Below are 23,431 nucleotides of genomic sequence, written 5' to 3'. Positions count from 1 at the left end.
CCTCAACAACCTTTTACTACCTGAGCAGGAACCTGGAAGACTCCCTGGAGGAGGTGGGGCTTGGGCTCAGCTAGCTAGCTTCCTTTCTTCTTTCCTTCCTTCCTTTCTTCTTTTAGAAAATAGACTTTTTTTTTTTGATGGGGGGACTAGATCAGTGGTATAGTGCATGCTTAGCATGCACAAGGTCCTGGGCTCTATCCTTAATACCTCCGTTAGAAAATAATAATAATAAAATAAAAATAGCCCTTTTTGGGGGGAGGGGAATTGTTTTAGATTTACAGAAGAATCAAGAAAATAGTACAGAGTTCCCATGTAAGCCCCATGCCTGTCGTCCTATTACAGACATCTTACATTAGGATGACACATTTGTTTCCATTAATTATTATTAACGGAAGTCCGTAATTTACATTGATTTCTAGTTTTTACCTAACAGCTTTTTTCTGTCCCAGGATTCCATCCAGGACACGTTACATGTAGTCGTCACGGCTTCTTCGGCCCCTCTCAGCTGCCCATTTCTCCAACTTCCCTTGTTTTCGATGACCCTGACCGTTGTGAGGCGTCCTGGTCAGACGCACTGAATGACGCTCCTCTGCTGGGCTTTAGCCAGCGCTTTCCTCATGGTCACACTGGGACTGTGGGTTTTGAGAGAGGAAGGTCACAGAGTTCAAGTGCCATTTTTTCACATCATAGCAACATGATTTATGGCTATGATGTTGACCTTGGTCACCAGGCTGAGGCAGTGTTCGTCAGGTTTCTTCGCTGCGAAGTTGCTTTTCCTCCCTCCTTTCCTCATTATCTTCTTTGGAAGGAAGCCACTCTGCAGCCCACATTCAAGGAAGGAGAGGGTGTGCGTCCCTCTATGAAGGCACAGTATCTACAGACACTTGGGGGGACTTTTCTACATGGGAGATTTATCTCTCTTCCACTGATTTATTTATTCCATCATTTACGTATATCACTATCTGCCTTCTTTTTCACTCTGGTTCAGTTAGAGTAAAAATTCAGTAGCCAGGCATTGATGCACATTCGGACACATGCAGGCTCTTTGTGGGAAAGTCAGAGGAAAATAAATCACCATCCCTGGGCTTGAGGGACTCCCAGCCTAGCTGGGGGGGCGGGGGGACGGTCATGTCCACACACAGTGGGACAAGTGCTCTGAGGGAGTGATCACAAGCACTGGGGAGAGCCCAGAGGTAGTCCCTAAACGGCCTTGGGGCTGGGGCTCAGAGGATGGGATGGGCTTTGCCACGTGACAAAATGACGAAGCTCAGCATGTACAAAGGCTCGAGGGCCCAGGGAGCAGTTCTGGGACAAGGGATGAGCTGCTGATGGGGCTGGTGGCCAGGCAGGGAATCGGGATCCCAGGATATGAAGCAGGAGAGGAAGGCTGGGCCAGACGATGGCTGATTTTAGTATCAGGGGCATCCAGAGAAGGCTTCCGTGGGTGAGTGGGGGTTGGCGGCAAGTGTGTCACAAGGATGCCGTGGCCTGGGTGTGGAGGGTGAGGCTGGCGGAAAGCCGGTGAGGAGGCTGGGGAAACAATGGCTGGTGTGTGGGTGGGTTATTGCTGTATCAGTTTGCCTTTGCTCTCTCCCTCTCTCCCCATCCCCGATTCCCAACAGTGACTGGCCAGGGGTGGGGTGGAAAGAGAGGCAAGACTGAGGCAGAAACTCTCCCTAAGCTTGACCCTGAGATCAAGGTCAAGGTCACGAAGAGCCAGGATTTGGTGTTTCAGAGTGCGGACAGGAGAAAATGATGGGGGAGAGATTCCTCCATTAGGAAGCAGTGACTAGGGGGTGCGGGCAACTTGGGAGTGTGCGGTGTCAGGAAAAGCTCCTACTATGTGTTAGGTTCTAGTCACAGAAACAAAAAGGTGATACCTTTTAGTTGATGATTATATGGTTCCTGGCCAGTGATTTCTGCTGTATCAGTGTGGGAGGCCACTGAACCCCAGGCCCTGAGGGGGGCATTGCAGACTGGAGGCTGGAGGTTTCCATGGCAACCAGGGCTTGGCAATGGCTGATGGTTCAAGAGAGGATTTCCCTATGTCCTGGGATGTTGTGTATCCTTGGTCAGAGGCGGAGCTGCAGGAAGGTCTGATGTTGAGAGTCCTGCCAGCCTGATGAGATGGCAAAGAACTAGAATGATTAAAAGCAAAGGAAGAAACACATGAGGCCCTTGGTGCACACCCAGGTGTGTGGTGGCAGCTTTAAGCCAAGGTGTGTGGTCCGGGTGGGCTGTGGAGAAGGGGGCAGCTGTAGAGTGATGCTGAAGGGCAGGGACACCAAGCCAGCGGTGGCTGGTCAGCCCCCTGGGCACCTGCAGCCCCCTAGCCTTGCTGGAGAGCAGAAAGTGTGTGGAGGGAGGGAGGGTGTAACTGAGGGCCATGGGTGAGCTCTCGGGCCCACGTCATAAGTTCAAACTGTGTAGGTTAAGCCCTGCTGAAAAGAACACTGAAAAATAAAGAAGTTCAAACTAACCACAGGCGTGGTTACTCCTGGCTCAGCCCCACCTCCTGCTCCCTGGCCGATGGAGCAGATCAGGGCCGGTTGTAGCCCTCCTTAGAACTAGACTGATCCAGAGCTGGGAGCCAGCAGAGAATGAGGGCTGGGTCAGTGGGTACACTTGGCAGTAGGACAGAGACCTGGCAGCTGGACTGGGCCCCAAGAAGGCCAGGGGTCAGGATCTGTGGGTGGTGTCCACCCATCCAACCGGGTCTGAAGGCCTTTAAGCAGGAGAAAGGCTGGAGGAGGCCGGCAAGGCCAGGTCTGGGAGGCCCTCCAGCAGGGAGGATAATATGATCTCTGAGTCACCTGGGGCTGGGGCGAGGTACCACTTGTGATCCCTAGACTTCTGGCTTTGTCCCTGGTCTGTCACCACTGACTCACTGGCCGCCTGCCTGGGAATCCCCTGGCTGGCCTGCTGGTTTCTCTCTCCCTCTCGGTGTGTCATGGAAGCAGAGACAGTTTCTCTGAAAGCTGTCATCATCAGGTGTGTAACCTGCCCAGGCTGCTGGGAAGGAGAAAGTGCTGGGTTCGAGGATGCCCTGAGGTCCCCACTGGAGGGGCAGACAGGAAGCAAGGCAGGATGACCCAGCCTCTGGCTCTGCTCACCATAGACAAGGTCTGTCTGGGTCCAGGGCCAGCAGGCTGCTCTGGGGGTCCAGCTGGTCCTGTGGTCAAGATGCTCCCTTAACGATGCCCACCTCTTCTGTCTTAAGGCTCCATTGTGCATCCCAGAGCAGGGCAGCCCTCCTGTCTCTCCCCCTCCAGATAACCCACCACACTTGTCCAGGTACTTTTCCACAAGTGCAGCTGGCTGGGTCTGCCCTTGCTCAAAGCGTGTCCGTGGCTGCGCTGTGCCCCCACGCTTCTGCACTGGGTATTTGAGGCTTCTCCCAATGTGCCCAACTTGCTTTCCAGCCCAGCTCCACCACCGGCCTGGCTCCATGTCCTGCAGCACCCCTGGAAGCCCTGTCTCTGCTTCTTGCCACTCCCCTTTTCAGAGAACTTGCTCCTCTCCATAGGCTTCTAAGTTTTTACTCGTCTTTCTCCTCCCTACCCCCTCCTCCAGGAAGCCTACCCTGGGCTCTAGGTGACTGTGTCCTCCAGAGTCCACACAGAGCTGGCTTCTCTGGTCGAGGGACTTGTTTGTTTAGGTGGGGCCAGGTAGACACTGAGCTCTGCCTGGTGTACGTAGCCTATACAAAGTGCTGGACTGAGCCTTTAATAAGGAGAAACAAAAGACATGGTACGCATTCCAGGGCTAAATGTTAATCGCTTGGCGTTCTGCATGTATATACTAGTGAAACATATTTAATTATTTAACTTTCTTACTGAATTTGCTTTCTTTTGTAGTAATCTAGGAAACTGTATTTTGGAAGACATTTGAAATTATATAATTCTTGAATTAAACATTTTTCAAAACTGAAAAAAGAAAAGATCTTGAAAGAGTAAAAGAAACGAATGCAGAATAATCATTGAGAGGTGGGTTTAGAGGCTGAGCCCCAGAATCAGGCAGGGCTGGCTGTGAATTCCTCGTCTTCTCAATATTCTGGTGGCCCTGGAACATGACATCAGTTCTCCAAGCCTCAGTTTTCTCATCTCTAAAATGGGACTGATGATGCCCTGTGTGGTTCTGTATAAAACAAAATGATTTCTCATAATCCTAAGGCACCTAGCCTACTGCCTGGTCTGACTCTTGCTGACCAATGGGAGGGGAGGGCTGGTGGAAGGAGGCTTTCCCGTCTAGGGGGGTGGGAGGCTGGGCAGGACTGGCCCCTCCAAAAGATTAGAGGGTCCTCTGGGATCCCCTAGTCTGTAGGTCTTTTTGTTCTACAGCCTCTGGAAGATGAAAGTAAAGATACAGCCAGCAGAGATAAGGGCTGCTCTGAAGAGAGGCAGGGGGAGGGGCAGGGGGAGCAGGGGGAGGGGCAGGGTGAGTGGGAAGGAGGTTCTTTGTCTGGGGCCTGGGAGGGACCTCTCTGAGAAGTAGAGGAGGGGCCTGTGAAGGGCGGGAGAGCAGGGTGGGATGGGAGGATGGCTCCACTCTTTGAAACCGCCAGGCAGAAGCTGGACTCAGAAGCACTAATCTAATGGAAAGAAATTAAACTCTCACTTGGTCCCATCCTGTCTTTAAGTCTCCTGCCCTTCACAGAACCCTTCCCACCGTCTGCGCCCTTCGCTCTAACCAAAGCCATTCAGCACATCCCCATCCCGCTGTCCCGTCCCCAGAAGTGCCCTCTGTGTCTGGGCTGTGGGACTGCAGCCAGCAGTGTGGTCCTGTTTCCCTTCGCTGGAGATGCCACCCCCGCCCCCACCTTCCCCCTCAGCCCACGTGGGGCAGCACTGGCTCAGCCAGTCTGGCCGGGCCTCCTGTGCAACCAGGCCTGTCATTAAGCCCTCCTGGGTCAACTAGAGAGGATGGCCGCTGGTGCGGAGTGCCAGGCCCAGGCCGGGGCAGGAGGACGGCTACCCGCTCAGCCCAGGCCCTGGGCTCTTGTAGCCTGTGCTGGGCCTGCCAGACCCCTGGCAGGGCAGCCAGCAGAATCTCAGCGGGCTGGCCTTGATTCAATGTTTTCCCCAAGCCTCTCAGTGTCTGGAGGGAAGATGTTGTCATCCTCCTTACCCAGATGAGGACATTGGTTGAGAGAGTTTAATTCTGTTGCCCAATGTCACAGAATCGGTAGTGACAGAGCTGGGATTCAGCCCAGGGAGGGCTGGGTTGTTTCAGAGGAGAGGCATGAAGGGACTGCCACATTCTTCCCCAGACTCTGAAAGTCCCAGCCCAGGGCTCAGCCCTCCCAGCCAGGGCTGGGTCTGCCCTGGTAAAGTCCCCATCGTTGCCAGAGCCATCAGGAGGTGGCCGGTCCACACCGGCTCAGGTCTAGAAGTGACCACCTGTTTGCTGGAAGCATCCAGGAGATCCTCCTCCTGGGACAATGTGGAAGGTGTCTCTGAAGTGACTCATGACACCATGTTTACACTCACAGAGAATTATGACAACCCTTTGCCGATTATTTCCTGAAATTAAAGAAATTTTTCAATTTAACAGCATTGTCACTGATTAAAAAAGAACAGAATCTTAACTTGCGTGTCTGTGGGCTGAGAAGTGAGTTAACTCTTGCAAAAATAATTAGTTCTGAACCAACTTCCAGCTAGACTAACTTCCAAGCTGAGAATGAGGCTGCTGCTTTTTTTGCCTTCAAAAAAGACCCTTGGTTTTATAAAGATCAAGATGCTATGTTTGGTGAGGAATAATTTTGACACTGGCTCACCGGGCCTTAGAGTTTCTGGTCCTGGAAGATGAGGATTGAAAGTTCTGGGACCCAGGTCCCCTGGAGATTCTTCTGGTGGCCCAGGCAGGAGTCTGGTAGATCCGCACAGGCCAGAAAAGGGCACAGAAGGCTCAGAAGACAGCAGGTTGCCTCAGGGTCAGGGTTGGGTGAGAGTTTTTATCTGTCCCTTTCCTGAGGAGCTGGGCATGAGGCACTCCGTGCGTGCGTGCGTGCGTGTGATCAAAGACTTGGCTCCCATGGCACTTTGCGGACAAGGGTCTGAGAAGTCCTATCTCCCATTTGGTACCAGCGGGACCAGAGCTGAGGGACTGCTTCCCTCTTCCCTCCTCAGGGTCCTAAAGTTTTCAGCTCACAAAGCATTTTCACATCCTCTTTTTTTTTTCCCTTCACGAAGGCCCTGGGGATTGAACCCGGGCGTTTCTGCACGCCAGGCATGCATTCTACCGCTGAGCTATACCCCCCACCCACTTCACATTTTCATCTATTTCATCTGTGTCTTAGATAGAGGAGGGTGCTAACACCCTCAATTTACAAAGAGAGAAGTTGAGGCTCAGAGACGGAGCCTGCTTCCCCAGGTCACAGGGCTGGCAGGATGGTTTTAGGCATGGGAAATGCTAGCTTTGGTACTGAACTTCAGCGCACAAAGCATTTTTCACATCCTCATCCCACTTCACCCCTGTCTTCAGTAGGGGAGGGGTGTTTGCATCTTCATTTTATGAAGAGGGAAGTTGAGGCTCAGGGATGGAGCTGGCTTCCCCAAGGTCACAGGGCTGGCAAGAAGGTTATGGGCAGGGATGGATGAACCGATTTGGTTGGGGAGAGGGCTGTCCTTGATAACAACTGGCATGTTTGATATAAAATTATACAGTATATGTTGGGACAAAGGGAAAGAAATAAGTGCCCACTCAGTCTGAAAAGCAAAGGTGATGAATGGCAGACACATTATAAAGTGTCACAGTGAAAGGTTATCTGGGCTGTTGGGAGAGCCAGGCTCAGGGACTCAGAGTGCATATAGGAAAAGTGTTCCAGCTTTGCTGGTGTTTTTCCTGCAGCAGGTGGGTGGGACCCAGTTAGTGTCTCCTGGCATAAATTTAGCATCAACAAATCTCTCTCCAGCTCCACTCAAGTGCAGAGCCGCTCCTGCTCCTCCTTCACACCTGGGCACCCCCCGCCCTGCCTGAGCTCCTGGAGACCTCCCGGGCCCTGGGCCTGCCCTTTGCCTGGGGCCCTCTGGCACCTGCCCTCCTCCCAGCTCTCAGCCCCTCCCCCGCCCGCCTCTGATGTGCCTGGCTGAGCTCGGCCGGCCGGAAAGGACAGATTCTTAGTCACTTTTGTTGGACCACAGGTGGAAAGTTCTAGGGCCTGTGTGCTCCCCCTCCCCCAATCCTGCTTCTCCACGTACCAGCTGACTGTGTCCCAGAACGTGAGCAGGAAGTTGGTGGGGGTGTAGTGGGGTGGGGGGTGCCTGGCCTTCTGGCCAATTCACTTCTGTAGGCAGAAACCTTACTGAAGGCCTGGGATGACGTGCCCACCCAAGTCCCTGGGCAAGTGCTGGGCAAATCCCTGACCCTCTCCAGGCCTCAGTTTACCCATCTGTGCACAGGCAGGAAAGTTCTTGCCTTGCTCACTGACAGGCAGGCTGAGATGAGGTCATTGCAGGAAAGCTCTTATCCTTCACCTCGAAGGGTAGTTAGTTATCTCTGTTGCTCAGTCCACTGGTCTCTGTGTGCTGTTCCTCAAAGCCTTGTACGGAAAACCCCGGGGAGGCGTGATCCAGGCAGAAACCATCCCTGTTTGTGTTGGTGTGTGTGCCTGGGGGAGGGGGGCAGGGTGTGGAGGAGAGTCCAAGAGGGCAGCTGGGAACCGGGAAGGGTAATGCCTCCTATCTTGGTGAGCACCTAGCATGTGTCAGCCTCTGCGCTGAGCTCTGAGGTTGAATAAAGCCGTGCTTCGGTCCTCCAGGAGCCCCCGTCTCGGAGGGGAGGCCACTGTGTTTACAGTCAACCACAGTCCGGGACCTCAGCTTCCCCATCATGCTAGATTGTCCGCTCCAGCACTGTGGTTCAGCAGGCGTGCTTCAAAGTGGCTCACGGAAGCCCTCCACCGAAATCACACCCACTGGGAAGTCCTCTTTCAGGAAGCTTCTGGTCAGATTGGACACACAGCGCCCCAGCACCCAGGTGCAGCGTTAGACAAACTCAGGGTCTCACTGGAGCCCAGCATGTGGGAAAGAGAGGATGTGGGGTTCCCTTGATCCAGCCGGGATGAGCCCAGCCAGTCTCTCCCACCGCTACTATGACCTCTTCCTCTGGGTTCCCCTGCCCTGAATCAGGCCCTTCCAGACCCTCGAGCCCTGCGCTGCTTTGACCTCTGTCCTGTTTCCACAGACCCCTTTCTAACGTGCATGGAGACCCCACACCCTGGCACCCAATCCCCTAGTTCATCTCCATGCCTCGGTGCACAGCCCAAGGCTCAGTGATGCCTGAGGCAGAGATTTTTGGCTCTTTCACTCCAGCCCCTCCCCTACTCCCCCTGTCCCTGGTCGGACTGGATTCCTGTGCATCTGTTTTGGCTCCCAGAACTGGCTGCACTTCCCCACCTCAGCACCTTTGTCCTCGCTGTTCCCTCTCCCCGAAGTTCTCCTTCACCTAGTCCGGCTGCCTTGCACAACTCCAGGGGACCCATCCATGGTGATTTCTGACATCAGTGCCCTCTGCAGCACAGCCCAAGAATTCAGCGCCCCATTGGAGTTGTGCCAGGGAGCACCCCTTCCATGTCAGGCCCCCTCCCCGGAACCCCACCTCCACCCTATCTGAGTTCTCACTCCCCTTTGAAGTCTCAGGGGACTTTGCTCCCATCCCGGCTTTATCAGACAACTGTTCTGTCTATCTTCACTGAGTAAACACCCGTTTGCGGGGCTGATGTCCCCAGGGTCTGGCCCATGGCTTGCTCTTGGTGACCTCCCCCATCCAGTTCTGGCCAAGCAGGCTCAGCCGGGCAGAAACTGGCCGAAACTTCTGCGATGGGGGCAGCCTTCCTTCTCTCTTTGGCCAAAAGGGCATCACCTCCAAGTCTCCTCCTCTGGCGGGGCTGGGAAGCCAGGTCATGGTGGGCGAGAGATGGAGGCCGGTGATGGACCCAGGAGTCCCGGCCCTCCAGCTCCTTGTTCCTTAAAACTGGACTGCATTAGACCAATGTCCAGACCGCTGGTGGGGCAGAGGCATGGATGGTGAGACTGTTAACAGTAATGATCAGGCCAGTGATAAAGGTGATAAGGACAACAGAAATCAAGGTGTGGCCCCCTTGACATTCTCAGAACCCCGTCCTCAGACCCTCTCCCTGAAGGTCCCTACCCCCACCCACCCACCCAAGCCTGGAATGAGGGAGCCCTGGGGCGCGGGGAGTCTGGTCTTCAGGCCCTGAACTTGGCTGGGCCTGGCTCCCCCACCTCCCTGTCCCCATAACCCACCCACACCTCCCCCACCATCTGTCCAGGTGCCTGTAGGCTGTGACTCAGTGTCTGCCTGACCTCAGCATGGGCCTCAGCAGGGGGAAAGGGCAGTTTCCTGAGACTGGCTCTCCAGGTCATGACGCAGGAGCCCAGGGCTGGGGCCTTAAAGTGCCTTTGTTGGTAGGCTCAGGAATCTAGCGAAACTGGTCAGGGGGCGGCTCCAGGGACTGAAACCCCTCCCTCAGCCACCGCCCCTCCCGCCGAGCCCTATAACTGCTCCGGTCTTTCGTCTCAGCGTTCGGCAGCTGTTGGCAGGAAGGAACTGGTCTGGTCTTACTCGCCGGGCTTGTGCCCCTGGCTCTCCCGCTCGGAGCTGCTCCAACTGGCTTTGCCCCCGGGCTTGTAGTGAAACGCAGAGTGTTCTTCCCCAGCATTTGGACTCCTACAGCCCCCAAGGCCGGATCCCCACAGCCTTCCAGGTCCTAGATCCCGGCAGACGCTGAGCCATGGCTTCCATGGGGCTGCAGGTGATGGGTATCGCTCTGGCTGTGCTGGGCTGGCTGGGCGCCATACTGAGCTGCGCTCTGCCCATGTGGCGCGTGACGGCCTTCATCGGCAGCAACATCGTCACGTCGCAGACCATCTGGGAGGGCCTGTGGATGAACTGCGTGGTGCAGAGCACGGGCCAGATGCAGTGCAAGGTGTACGACTCGCTGCTGGCGCTGCCACAGGACCTGCAGGCGGCCCGCGCCCTCATCGTCATCTGCATCATCTTGGCCGTGCTGGGCGTGCTGCTGTCGGTGGTGGGCGGCAAGTGCACTAACTGCGTGGAGGATGAGAGCGCCAAGGCCAAGACCATGATTGTGGCCGGCGTGGTGTTCCTGCTGGCCGGCCTGCTGGTGATGGTGCCCGTGTCCTGGACGGCCCACAATGTCATCCGCGACTTCTACAACCCACTGGTGGCCTCTGGCCAGAAGCGGGAGATGGGAGCCTCGCTCTACATCGGCTGGGCTGCCGCTGGTCTGCTGATGCTCGGTGGGGGCCTGCTTTGCTGCAACTGCCCACCCCGTAACGACAAGCCCTATTCGGCCAAGTACTCTGCCGCCCGCTCCGCCCCAGCCAGCAACTACGTGTAAGGTGCTACTGTTGACTCTTTTCCTTTCACCTTTGTTTCTCCCTGGACTGAGCTGTGACCTGCAATCTATGACCCCGGGATGGCCCTGCCACAGCCACAGGCTCCTGGTGGCTGGGCAAGCAGGGACTGAGCCAGGCCATTGGCTGGCAGCCCTCAGCCCCTTCTGGCCCTCTCAGGCACCTTCCCAAGACCACCTCCAACGCTAGCAAGGATGGATGGAAAGAGACTCCTGTATCACTCTCCTCTGAATAACTATGGATACAGGGGGCTGGCTCCTGCTGGCCGGGACAGCTCAGCTCTGACTTTGCTTGGGCTCTGCCTCTGAGTGGGTGCCCAGTGGACGACGGGACCATGCCCATGTTGCCCACTGTCCCCTTCTGTGATCTTCCCCACTCCTTCAGCCAGCATCCTCTGGGTGGATCAGCGAGCACTTGGGCTGTGCCTAGCCCAAGGAAACCTGTGGCCACGAGAATGGCTGCCTTGCTCACCCACCTGCCCGTGGAGCACAGTTGCTGAGCACAGAGTGGACGGACAGGTTTAGAGGGGAGGGGCGGAGATGCCACAAACTGGTTTGGGTAGTGGTGGGGGAGGGGGTCAGAGAGGCAGCCGAGGCTGCCCGCACCCCTTCCAGCCCCCACCCCGCCTCCTCAGGGATCTGCCTCTGCAGCCTCAGCAGAAGGACCCCGAGGCCCCCTGAGACTGGCCACCTCTGGGTCCTCCACCCCTGCCAAGGTCATTGGTCAGCCTGGGGAGGGCAGGGGAACGGTCTGTCTCTGGCCCTCAACCCAGGAAGTCCTGGGCTTTTCCTTGTCTCCTATGTGGTTTCTGTTTTGTAATTTAAACTATTTGTCACGGTAATTGCTATTATTTTCTACAATAAATGGGACCTGTGCACAGGAAGGCTCTATCGTTTGATTTCAGCTGTGGAGGTAGGCGGGACAGGGTGAGGGCCTGGACCCCAGGCAGGAACACACAAAACTGGTTTGGGGGAATTGTGAGGTAGTGAAACTGGCCCTGACCTTTGGAATCACCTTGCTCAAGCCCTCTGTTTGTTAGAGGGTGAAGCCCAGGACCCTGAAGTGCTGGGGAACCCAGCGGGGGAGGACAGATGAAACAGCCAGTCCTGGGGGGTGCGCTCCCTGCCCTCCTCTCCTTTGTCCCAGTTTTGTCTGGGCAGCCAGGCTGGTCTGCTCACCCCCCAGGTCCTGTCTCCCAGCCTTTGCTCAGGCCGTCCCTGCCCTCATCCTGGAATGTCCTTTTCCCCTTCTCCACCCTTCTGAATCCTGCTCGTCCTGAAGACCCAGCTCTGAGCCTCCTCCCCCGTGAAGCCTTCCCATGGCTCCTGCTTGGAGGAATTATCATCTGCCCTGTTCACATTCTCACCACCATGCTGCCCTTTCACCTGCCTCACAGCTCCGCCTGGAGCGCCACATTCCGATCCCTTTAGAGATGACACCGAAGCCTGGACCCGTGGAAGCGTCACAGGCCCAGACGTGTAAGCCCGGGCTCCTGGTATGTGGGTTAGGGGTGGGGGCCCACCGCCCTGGGAGGAGTCGGAAAGTCACGTCTGTGGTCCTGCCGTGCTTGGTGCAGGGACAGCCGGGGGTGGGGGCCCTCAGTCCTGTCTCTTCTCACTTGTCCTTCTCAGGGACAGATGTCCTCTTTCCTGGGGTGAAGAACCACAGAGCCAGCATTCTGCTGCCCCTTCTGGGGCTCGTTTAATAGGGACAGCTTCCCCCAAGGGGCAGGGCTGGCACAGTGGCCCCGCTTCACAGGTAAAGCAGAGGAGGCCGAGGCCGCAGGGAGGATCAGAGGCCAGATGGGGGCGAGGTGCTGGGACTTGCTCCCTCAACCTGCCTCCTGTTTGCGGTACAGGTAGACGATGCCGGAGATGAAGCCATCGCTGTCAGAGGCGCCAGGCCCCAGCTCGAGCTCCGAGGTGGCCAGTTCCCACCGGTCCACAGGCCAGGCCACCAGGCGTTCCCACACCCCAGCCTGCTCCAGCCTGTCCAGGGTGGCCTCCAGTGCCTCTTTGTATCGAAGGTTGGATGGGTTGGTCCTGGTGGTCAGACACACCAGCCCACCTGGGGAGGGGCGGGGGAGGAGCCAACAGGGAAGGTTGTCCCCTTCCTGCTCCAGGGCGGAACTTCTCCCAGCTTTGTCCCCAGGCCAGCCTTTCCCATCTCCAAGTCCCTCGTGCTCACTGATCCCTCCCCAAGAAACACCCTCTGCTTCCTCAGTTTGATGGCCTCCTTGTACCCTCCAAGGCCCAAGTGTCCTTAACACTAGGAATTCTTGGCTTCATCCCCTTGACAGAAGGGGCTCCCTTCTCACTGCTCACCCAGCCCTCTGTTGGAGGATATGGCTGTGTCTGAACACACATGGGCTTTGGACCTTGGGTATGTCCCTTCACCTCTTGGAGCCTCAGTTTCCCAGCTGGTAGTGTGGGGTGATTATCCCTGTCTCATGGGAAGGCCGGCACAGTCAGTAAGCGCTGGCTGAACGAATGAATGACCTCATCACTCCAGGTCTCTTTAGGCACCTACAGTATACCCAGTGCGGGCTCAGATACTCTTAGGAGAGACTAATGTCTGGAAGGCTTCCTGGAGGAAGGGGTAAGAAGCTGCTGGAGAGTGGGGAAAGGAAAGGTTCTGAAGCAGGGGAGCCTGTGACACGTGGACAGGCAAAGAGTTCTTTGGCTGACTGAGGGGCCTGGCAAGTACATGCTGGGTGAGGAGGCCTGGTTCTTACTGGTTCAGATAATGTAAGTTTCCTATCCTCCTGGACCTGGCCGCTATTTCTCTCTGACATCACCAATGTCCCTGAATCTGGCAGCTTCTGTGGTTCCTGAGGATGAGGCCTGACTAGACCTGCTGGGCCTGGCAGGGGTGAGTGGGGCAGGGAGGAGATGCAATCCTGCTGTGATGGGGCACCTTCGGGGCTTCCAGATTCTGTTCTGCAGCGAGGACCTGTCCTGAGCCTCATGACCCTCACACTCTGTCAGTCTCCTTTCTTTCTGCCTGTGACTTCGCTTGGGCTGTGTTCCTGTGAGGACTGCCCCTCCCTCCAACCCCAGCTATCAGAAATGCCTCCTTCTCTAGATTCTCGGTGTACTGAGCACACACAGTCCTGTGGGCCCACCTCTGGCCTGGTCATTTCCCCTGACCCCTTCCCATGGCGTGGTGGGTGGGGTGTGTACCTTCTCCCCAGGGCAGAGGCAAGCATGGGGCAAGGCACACAGTAGGAGCACCTTAAACACAATCCTCACCTGCACCTCAGCCCTGTGTGTGGAGTCTACAGAAAAGTGCTCACATCCATCAGCTCACCTGAATGGACCCATTTCACAGATGAGGAAACTGAGGCCACAAACGATAAAGAGACTCACCTAACAGCTGTCCCTGGGTTAGTGAGGAAGCTAGAAGATGAAGGAACTGAACTGAGCCCCTACTATGTGCCAGGACTGAAACACAGACCTTACAGACTCTATTTTACCCAATTCTCACTGCAATCCTACGGGGAAGGGATGGTGCCACTCTGCCTATAGGTTGAGAAAACAGAGGCTGGAGAGGAGAGTGGAGTTGTTTCTGTTTTCCCAATGGATAAGCAAGTTGGCCACCTGTCCATCCGGCCTGTTTGCCTGGGTCTGCTGATGCTGGCAGGTGAGGCTGAGCCTGCGCTGCCAGCTGGCGGCTGGGATGCTAGGCTGTGATCCTGGGTGCAACCGTACCCCTCACTTGGCCTGAGGATTTCTGAGGCTTGTGTCTGTGGGTGTGGGGAAGGGAAGGTGTGTGTGTGTGGTTGGATGGGCTGCTTCTCACCTGGCTTGGTAACTCGCAGGAGCTCAGGTATTGCACTGCAGGGCACCTGGCCATCACTGAGGGCACCCACCATCAGTACTGCATCAAAGGTCCCTGTGTGGGGGTGTGGATATGGTGTGTTGGCTGGTCTTCAGTGTGGACTCGGAGTACCCTGGAGGACGGTACCCATGGTGGGACCTGGGGAGGGACCAGGCCTGCCACTGGTGTCTGTGGGAAACAGACCCTGTGGGGGATATGGCAGGTGTGGCCCAGTCCTGGGCTGAGATCAGATCATGAGATGGAGGGCTCAGAGAGAGCGTCTCCAAGAGGCACTGGGGGGTTCAGAAGGGGACTAGGGGCTCAGTGTGGGAAGAGGCTCGTGGAGGGCTCAGCAAGGGGGATAGAATCTTGGCAAAAGAGAGGGCCTCTGTCAGGTGGATTCAGTCAGAGGGTGGGTAGGCCTTAGGGTCTCGAAAGGGGAGGAGAAGTACCTTCATCGCTGGGCAGAGGATCCAGGCCCAAGGTGCAGAGGCTGAGGTGCTGGTAGAGGCCGCGGACCCGGGCCTGTTTCAGCATTCCTGGGCTCCCATCCACCCCATGCAGCTGGAGGAAGCCCCGAGCCTGCAGCTAGGGTAGGGGAACTCAGTCACAGTTCACACCGGCCACGTCCCAGCTGGGTCCCTGAACCTCAGGGAGGACAGCGTGCCCTACAGTGGATGTGGCCCAAGTGTGGGAGCAGTGAGTCTGAAGGGGTAGGCAGAGATCTGGGGCCAGGGGTAAGAGGAATTTTGAGCAAGTGGGGGCTGAAGGGAGGGCAGGGAATCCATGATGGCCTCACCTCTGCAGCCACTAGGCCGGTGCCACAGGCCACATCCAGGATCAGGGCAGTGTGGGGTGGGCCCGGAAGGGCTTGGGTGAGGCAGTCCACTGCGAGGCGGGGGGCATGGTACTGCAGCGTGGCCACATCCTGGGGACAGAGTGCTGAGCCAACAACCACCCTGTGCCCGTGTTTGAGGGACCTCCTTGTGGACAGCCAGACCAAGTTCTGTTTGTGTGTTGGGGGCCCAGGACCTGCTGGGACTACAGTGAGGGGAGACCCAGGCATGAAGTGCTTTCCTCTGCCAAGGGGCGGGGACTGGAGAGTAGCCCCCAGCTCACTGATGGCGCCCTTTCTGTGTGCCTCAGCATTGCTCTCTGCTTAGTCCAAAGTAACTCCTCAGTGGCACCTCCTCTAGGCAGCCCCTCTGCCTGGACTGCAGTCCCAGGGTGAAAAGGTCTTGGCCCTGGATCTCTAGGGGCTGCCAATCTCGAATGCTAGAGTTGGTTAGAGTGCAGGGCCACTGTGTGTAGGCTAACAAGGAGCCAGTCCGAGAGGAGATGGGACTGCAGGACTGCACCCAGATCTCACCTCCCTGTCACATTCATCGCCCTAGGATGATGCAAGGCTTACTATTCCGGCTTTACAGATAGGAAAATTGAGGCCAGGTGAGCTGAGAGAGGCAGAGGAGTGGATCCTGGCAGGTTTACCTGGTCATAGTCCGGAGCCCAGTGGTCATAGAATTGGAGCTTGTGGGTCAGGTCGGTGATGCCATGCGAGGCTCTGACTCGTGCCTGCACCTCGGGCAGGCTCTTGCCCTCCTCTTGAGCCATCCTCCTGTGGGGACCAGCCTCCATGTCCTGAGGCCCACCTTAATCCTCTCTCCCCTCCCCTTCCACCCATCATCCCCAGCAGAGGAGGCTGTTAGGACGCGACCTCTCCCGGCCACCGGCACAATGCAATCCGATTCACAGGCGGGGACACTCAGCACAGAGAGCGCGAGGGTAGACACCTGGGGGCTCAGGGCTGCGGGAAGGGGAAGGGATGTTCCCCATTGCGGGAGGGAGGATCTGCCCCCACCTCTCTACCTCCGGCCACTGTGAGCGGGCTTCCAGGGCGGAAGGGCCTCTAAGGCGATAGAAGGTCAGCACTCACCGCCAATCTGACCTGCCAGGTGGGTAGGTGGGCGCCAAAACTTGCGGCTGGGCCTGTACAGTAAGACTGACCCTCGCTTCCACTGCTCTCGATGATTGGATGATTGGCTTTCCGCTAAGAGACAAATATCCAATCAAAGGAATGCGCTGACAACCCGCCCCCTCCACCACTAGCCAATGAACTCAAAGTTCATGGCCCGCCTCCAGCCTGGGGAGATCTCAGACTTTTCTGAGCTGTTTTCAAGGTATCAGAGTTGAGGACCGAATCTGTGCCCTCCCGGCTCCTGACGTCCTTAATGCTTCCCCAAAGCATGAGCTTTTAGGCAGCAGGAGCCTCTGAATTCCTGCAGACCAAAGAGGGAACTAGGATCAGCTTTTATTTTTAAAACAGTCACCAAGATCCATATACAAAGCTGTCCAAGAGAACTTTCTTCGGTGATGGAAATGTTTTATAATATATGTTGTTCAGGTGACTGTTGAGCGCTTGAAATGTGTCTAGTGCAACTGAGGAAAGAATTTTAAAATTTATTTAAATAATTTAAATAGCCATCCGTGCTAGTGGCCTCCAAATTGGACAGCGCAGGGAGCCTTGCTCCTCAAAGTATGGTCCACAGACTTGTGCAGCTGTGTCAACATCATTAGCTTGGATTGCTCCAGGGGAGGGCCTTAGGGGAGCTTGTTAGAAATGCAAAAAAAAAATTTTTTTTTTTAGTTTTATCTTTTATTGAAGTGTAGTTGATTTACAATGTTAGTTTCAGATGTACAGCAAAGCGATTCAGTTATACATATACATAAATATATTTTCAGATTCTTTTACCTTATAGCTTAATACAAGAAATTGAAAATAGTTCTCTGTGCTATACAGTACATCTTGTTGTTTATCTATTTTATATATAGTAGTTTGTACCTGCTAATCCCAAACCTCTAATTTATCTTCCCCTCTACTTCCCCTGTGATAACCATTGTTTGTTTTCTATGTCCGTAAGTCTATTTCTGGTTTGTAAATAAAATTTGTATGCTTTTTTAGATTCCACATGTAAGTGATATCATATGATATTTGTCTTTCTCTGTCTGACTAACTTCACTTAGTATGATAATCTCTTAGTATGTTGCTGCAAATGGCATTATTTCTTTTTTTTTTTTTTTTGGCTGAGTAACATTCCATTGTATATATATACCACATCTTCTTTATCCAGTCACCTGTCAATGGACATTAGATTTCTTCCATGTCTTAGCTGTTGTAAATAGTGCTGTTCTGAACATTGCAGATGCATGTGTCTTTTCAAATTATAGTTTTCTCTGGATACATGCCCAGGGATTGCTGAATCATATGGTAAGTTTATTTTCATTTTAGTAAGGAACCTCTGTACTGTCCTCCATAGTAGCTTCACCAATTTACATTCCCATCAACAGTGTAGGAGGGTTCCTTTCTCTCCACACTCTGTCCAGCATTTATTATTTGTAGACTTCTTAATGATGGTCGTTCTGACTGATGTGAGGTGATACCTCATTGTTTTGATTTTAGAGATGCAAATTCTTTTTTTTTCTTTTAAAGAGACAACTTTTATTTTAAGGATTTTTACATTGAAGAAGTCAAAAAGTGGTGGTTTTTTGGAAGTTACTGATCTGCATTTAAAACGAACTATTGACAAAGATTCACCGGAAATAATCTGAACAAGCGGGAAAATAGATTAATACTACTGACACCTACTAAAATAATTCCAGGACATACGGTTTATCTGACATAACAATACCTCTAAGTGCTGTCACGGAATGAAACTGACCACTTCTTACTTTTCTAAACACACAGTGGTATAATTAACAATATTCAATCACTTCTGTTCTTTCCTGAATATATAAAAATTAAAATACCAATTAAAAAACTAATATATTCTTCTGTTTAAATGTTTCTTACAGATACAATTTCAATATTTTCATTCAATAGTGGTGTGGTGTAAGAGATTTTTCATTCACGAGTGAAACAACAATCCACCCAAAGGGAACTGATAGTCTATAGGCTCATAGTGCAAATAAGGAATTCAGGAATGCAGCAACTGACATTTCTAAAATACAAAACAGATACAATTCTTAGGAGACACATGCAAGAAGCTCTACTAAGCAGCTGGCCACAGAACTAGAACATCTGATCACTTTACTGGTGATTTCAGTGGGACTCCAGATGTTTCCAAACTCAACTTGAACTCTCATCTTAGGCTTTGTATTTGGCTTTTCCAGTTCCACTAATGACACAAACATGATTCAAATCCCTGAAGTATTCATTATAGTCAAGGGCATATCCTATGACAAACTTGTCTGGAATTTCAAATCCAACAAAGTCTGGTCTATATCCAACACTTCGAGGGGTCCTTTTCACCAGCAAGCTTGCGACCTTGACCATCTTTGGATTATGCTGCTTGACCAAGGACAGCAAGGTCTGCATTGTTTTGCCAGTGTCAATTATATCTTCAACAATCAAGACATTCTTTCCAGTTAAAGCTGAGAGATCATCTCCACCAATCACTTTTATATCGCCTGTTGACTGGTCATTACAGTAGCTCTTCAGTCTGATAAAATCTACAGTCATAGGAATGGATCTATCACTATTTCTGTTCAGTGCTTTGATGTAATCCAGCAGGTCAGCAAAGAATTTATAGCCCCCCTTGAGGACACAGAGGGCCACAATGTGATGGCCTCCCATCTCCTTCATCACGTCTCGAGCAAGCCGTTCGGTCCTGTCCATAATTAGTCCATGAGGAATAAACACCTTTTCCAAATCCTCAGCATAATGATAAGGTATACAAAATAAATCTAGGTCATAACCTGGTTCATCATCACTAATCACGATGCTGGGGCTGCGGGTCGCCATAACGGAGCCGGCTGGCGCGGGCTGAGTGCAGTCTGGGGAGGAGGAAGCCGGCCTAGAGATGCAAATTCTTGAGCTCTACCCTAGACCAATGAAATCTGAATCAAATTGCTGGGGGATAGGATGGCAGTGGAGCCCAGGATTCTGCATTTTAACAAACTCTCTGGGTAATTTCTATGCAGCTGAAATTTCAGAAGCACAAGCCTAGAGAAACTTTGTAGAGGATCATAGTTTGGGCAGGCAGAATTTGGAAGACTGTTTGCAGTCATCCAGATAGGAAGCTGATATCCAGAGTTGATGCCGTGGTTCACAGTTCAGGAACACAGGAAGAGGAGCAGGTTTAGGGTAAAGAGGATATTAACACTTTGAGAATGTTGAGTTTGAGATATCTATATGAAGACATCCAGGAGGCTGTTTGATGCCAGAGTCTTGAGCTCAGGAGGGAAGCCAGGCTGGAGACAGATTCAAGGTCATGAGAATAACCTGCTGTGATTGAAGCATCTGACACAGGTGAGATTGCTCAGAGATGAGAAAGAGGAGAGGAGAGGGCTGAGGATCCAGCTTGAGGACCTCCAACACTTCAGGGTGGAAGAGGAGTGTCTAGCAGTGTTGGAGAAAACCCAGAGAAAGGTAAAGATGCCAAGAATAGAGTGTTTCAAGAAGATAGGGGATAGCCAACATCGCCCAATATTGCTGACAGGTGGTGTAAAATGAGGCTTAAGAAGTGAGTGCTGGATGAATGGACACGGAGGCCTTTGGTGGCTGAGGTAGACCCTAAGAGTGTACACCAGATGCCAAGTTTGCCTCTTCTTCCTGAGTTAGACCACATGTCCCAGCCTCCCTTACTTGTAGGTGAGGCTATGTGGCCGAATTCTAGCCAAGAATGTGGGTGGTGGTGACATGCTCCATTTCCAGACCTGAACCATCAACTCCTCCTATATGATCTTCTGTGGAGGGGGTTCCAAGCACCCAGAGGAGAGTGTAGGCAGATAGGGTGGGTGTCCCTGAAGGAAAAGAGCCAGCCTTGGCTTCTTTCTCTCTTTCTCTTTTTTTTTGGGGGCGGATATAAAAGAAGCCATTTTGGCCTAAGCCATTTTGTGATCTAAGCCTGGCTTGCCCTTGATCACATCTTGGTGATCAATGATCTTAAGGGAACAAAGGATGCAGGAACAAAGAAGAAGTAGTCAAGCTATAGTGCGGTGATAAAGCAGAGTCCTCGTTCCTCCTCAAGGGAAATGCATAGTGATATATCTTTGAGTTTAGCAGGAACCATGGTGGCGGATGGACTGATGATGACCCTCAGACTTCAATCAATTAAGACTTGGACTCTGTTGACCTTTGTCCTAATTCTGTGCTGAATTCTCCTCTGCTCCAGCCCTTTCATGAGTATGCATGTCCTCCTAGCTTAAAAGTTCCCCAGTTTTGCTGTTCTGGGAGACACTGCTCTGGGAGGGATCCCCGGTGTCCTCCTTACTCGCTGCAATTAATAACAAACCCTTCTCCTGATCTTTGGCTTGATTGTTTCTATCAGCTCAATACCTATCAAGAGGCAAATCCAGCTTTCAAGTAACAGGTCTGTAAGATGAAGGAGGCTGGGACCCTAAGTGATTGCGTGGAGTAGTGCCATCTCCACCCACCTGCATTGCCCCATAACATGAAGAAATTAAACTTTCATCTTGTTAAGCCATTGAGATTTCAGGATTTGTTTCCTATACTAGCTATTGTCATTTTCCGTAATGACCTTCGTGACATTGGCAAGAGCAGTTTTGAAAGAGTAGAGTTAGTGGGGGAAACCCAGATTTTAGCTGTCACCAGTGTAGGGGAGCAAAACTTGCCACCCCAAAATGACTCTTTGGCACGTGAATTATTTTGAACTGAAAAGGATGAAGGCCTAAACAACGCAAGAAGAAACTTTGACCTTTCCCCCAAACTGCCTACAAAATTTAGATCTAGGGTCTGTTCCTGAAACAGAGCTATCACCAGAGATCTCGCCAAAGAGTATGCTCTAGGCGTGGTAGGGGGAAATTCCTGGCAGGGCCAAGAGATCAGAGTCCACTCTGTGTCCCATTGTTTCCACTTGGCCCAGCAAACATTTGTTTACCAAACATTTGCTTTTCTACCTATGTCAACTGCCTTTCTCCTTTTTGAAATTCCAGACCCCTCCCCAATATCCTCCTTTGTCTTTAGCTGAAGATGGTATTGAAGGTATGGATTTTGGCCATTTTGGCAAGTTACTCAGTTATCCTGGGTCTCCCCCTTGCATACCTGTTATTAAACTTCTATTTGATTTTCTCCTGTTAATCTGTCTCATGTCAATTTAATTCTTAGATAGTCCAGAAGAACCCAGAAGGGTAGAGGAAAATTTCTTCCTCCCCTGAAACCAAGTTTCCCTAAAACCGAGTCCCTTACCGAGTTTATGATTAACCCCTTTATCCAAAACGTTACTCTTTTTCTTGTCCGGCACATTTCCCCTCAGGACTGAGGAATATCAAAGAAAAGGGGGCACTGAAACCCTCCTGAATATCAAAGCCCATGTGTCGCCCTTTTTCTGTTTATAGAAAATGGCTTTAGTCGCCTTAGACTTTCCCTAAATTCCAAAGAGCAGGTGTTACCGAACAAAAGTTCATGAGTCCGACACACAGTAAGGCCAAACAAACCAAATGCCGGAGTTTGCAGCAGAGGAAGGTTGATTGCAGGGCCAAGCAAGGGAAAGGAGTGGCTTGTTCTCAGGAAACCCAAACTCCCGGATGGCTTTTGGGGAAGGGTTCTTTTTAAAGGCAACATTGGGGGTGAGGGCTGCAGGGGGCATGTCTTTCTTCTCCTTGTCTGGTGGTAACAGGGTGATATTCCAGGAATCTTGTGCTCAGCCAAAGGTTGCCATTCTCCCCCGGGTGGGGGCCTGAGTGCCTCAGAAGAACTCAAAGATATTGTTATGCATATTCCTTGAGGAGGAACCAGGAACTGCCCCAAGGCCGCACTATTGTTTCTTGACTGTTCCTCCCCTGTCTCTACACTCCCTCCCTTCCCTGATTAGGGACTGTTTGAAGCTGCCCTTTGGAACTCAGGGGCAGGTCAAGGAAGCTGAATGAAGTCTACTTCCCACAAACAAGAAATGGGGGACAGTGAAAGGATTTGTACCGAGGAGGACCCCACAGGGTCCTGCTCTGTTTCACAGGTACAAGCAGTTACTAATCAGGGGAATGAGGTGATGCGGACACAAAGGAAAAGCACTTAAGCAAGAAAGTAATGACCACAATTCAGCAGCACAGCTGAGTCCCAGTTCCTCCTCAAGGGATATGTGTAAACAACAATCTGACACCTACCTCCGAGTTCTTCCTCAGAAACTGAGGCCCCCGCCCAGGGGGAGGATGGTGACTGCAAGGCGAGCACAAGCACTGGAGCCCAGACTGGTCGGAGAGAGAAGGTTGATGATTGTTGAAGTTGACGATGTTCCTGGAACATCACCCTGTTACCTCACCACCAACTAATCAGAAGAGTCATGCCGCTGCAGCCCTCACCCTCAGTGTTGCCTTTAAAGACCCTTCCCCGAAAGCCGTGGGGGAGTTCAGGTCCTTTGAGCACAAGCCACCTGTTCTCCTTGCTGGGCTCTGCAGTGAACACTGTACCTTCCTTCCCCACAACCCTGCGCTAGTAAATTGGCTTTGCTGCATGTAGGTGAGTAAACCCAAGTTTGGTTCAGTACCACCCTGACACCAGCCAAGATTCAAGCCCAAAGCTGTCTTAGTCCAGAATTGTATGAGAACATGCTGTGAATCCATTGTGTTAAGTTACAAATAACAGAACGCCTGCGTAGCTGTGGCTTAAACAGAGAGGGCTTTATGGGTCTCATGCAGGAAGCTGAGACTGGGCAGCATACTCTGGGGCTCAGTTATGCCATCAGGGACCCAGCCTCTTGCCATCGTCCCTCTCTGCCATCTGTTGCTTGGAGGCCTTTGTCCTTATGTCTGTCACTTTGTCATGGCTGCCACACCTCCCAACAGGACAAAGAGGAAGGGCAAAAAGCTAGGCCAGCTGAATCCATCCCTTTACAAAAGCTTTATTGGAAGCCCTGCCTCATGTCTTCTGCATCATCCTATTGGCCAGACTGGGTCACATGACCACCCTGAGTCGCCTCTGGAAGGTGAGTGGGGGTAGGGCGGCTAGCCTAACTGACTGGCATCTGGGTCCCATCCCTGCAGCCTCGTATTCCATTTAGGCCAACAAACATTTACTGTGTGCAATGCCAACCGGTGCCTGCCAGAGGCTTGCAGCCCCCAAACGTCCAGCCCTTAGGAGTCTGCCTGCTCCACTCAGGAGATAAACTCCCGATGGGTGTTTGCCTTCACAGAGTTAACAGCCCTGGGAAGTGACTAGCCTCACCGCGGCTCAAGCTGACTTGTCTCAGCTCACGTCCCCT

At 52.8% G+C, this 23,431-nt stretch overlaps 3 protein-coding genes across 3 annotated transcripts; 1 reads left to right on the top strand and 2 right to left on the bottom strand.

Moving 5' to 3' along the window:
• Positions 1-9,529: 9,529 nt before the first annotated feature.
• On the top strand, positions 9,530-11,279 carry CLDN4 (claudin 4). The gene has a single exon (XM_006201370.4). It carries the CDS (start codon positions 9,755-9,757, stop codon positions 10,382-10,384), a length of 630 nt encoding a protein of 209 aa, XP_006201432.1. The 5' UTR covers positions 9,530-9,754; the 3' UTR covers positions 10,385-11,279.
• A 797-nt stretch (positions 11,280-12,076) lies between these two features.
• Positions 12,077-17,106, bottom strand: METTL27 (methyltransferase like 27). The gene is given in 7 exon segments (XM_072943105.1): positions 12,077-12,345; positions 12,347-12,467; positions 14,202-14,294; positions 14,672-14,807; positions 15,019-15,147; positions 15,708-15,834; positions 16,153-17,106. Coding segments are annotated over 6 exon segments (756 nt in total). The 5' UTR covers positions 15,831-15,834; positions 16,153-17,106; the 3' UTR covers positions 12,077-12,191.
• Positions 17,107-18,206: 1,100 nt separating this feature from the next.
• LOC102544742 (hypoxanthine-guanine phosphoribosyltransferase) lies at positions 18,207-19,046 on the bottom strand. Its single transcript, XM_031687257.2, has one exon. It carries the CDS (start codon positions 19,015-19,017, stop codon positions 18,361-18,363), a length of 657 nt encoding a protein of 218 aa, XP_031543117.2. The 5' UTR covers positions 19,018-19,046; the 3' UTR covers positions 18,207-18,360.
• Positions 19,047-23,431: the final 4,385 nt, after the last annotated feature.

The sequence above is a fragment of the Vicugna pacos genome, chromosome 18 (assembly GCF_048564905.1).
Source record: "Vicugna pacos chromosome 18, VicPac4, whole genome shotgun sequence".
Lineage (NCBI taxonomy): Eukaryota > Metazoa > Chordata > Mammalia > Artiodactyla > Camelidae > Vicugna > Vicugna pacos.
The sequence above is the reverse complement of the archived record's forward strand: the minus strand, read 5'-3'. Positions and strand labels throughout refer to the sequence as shown.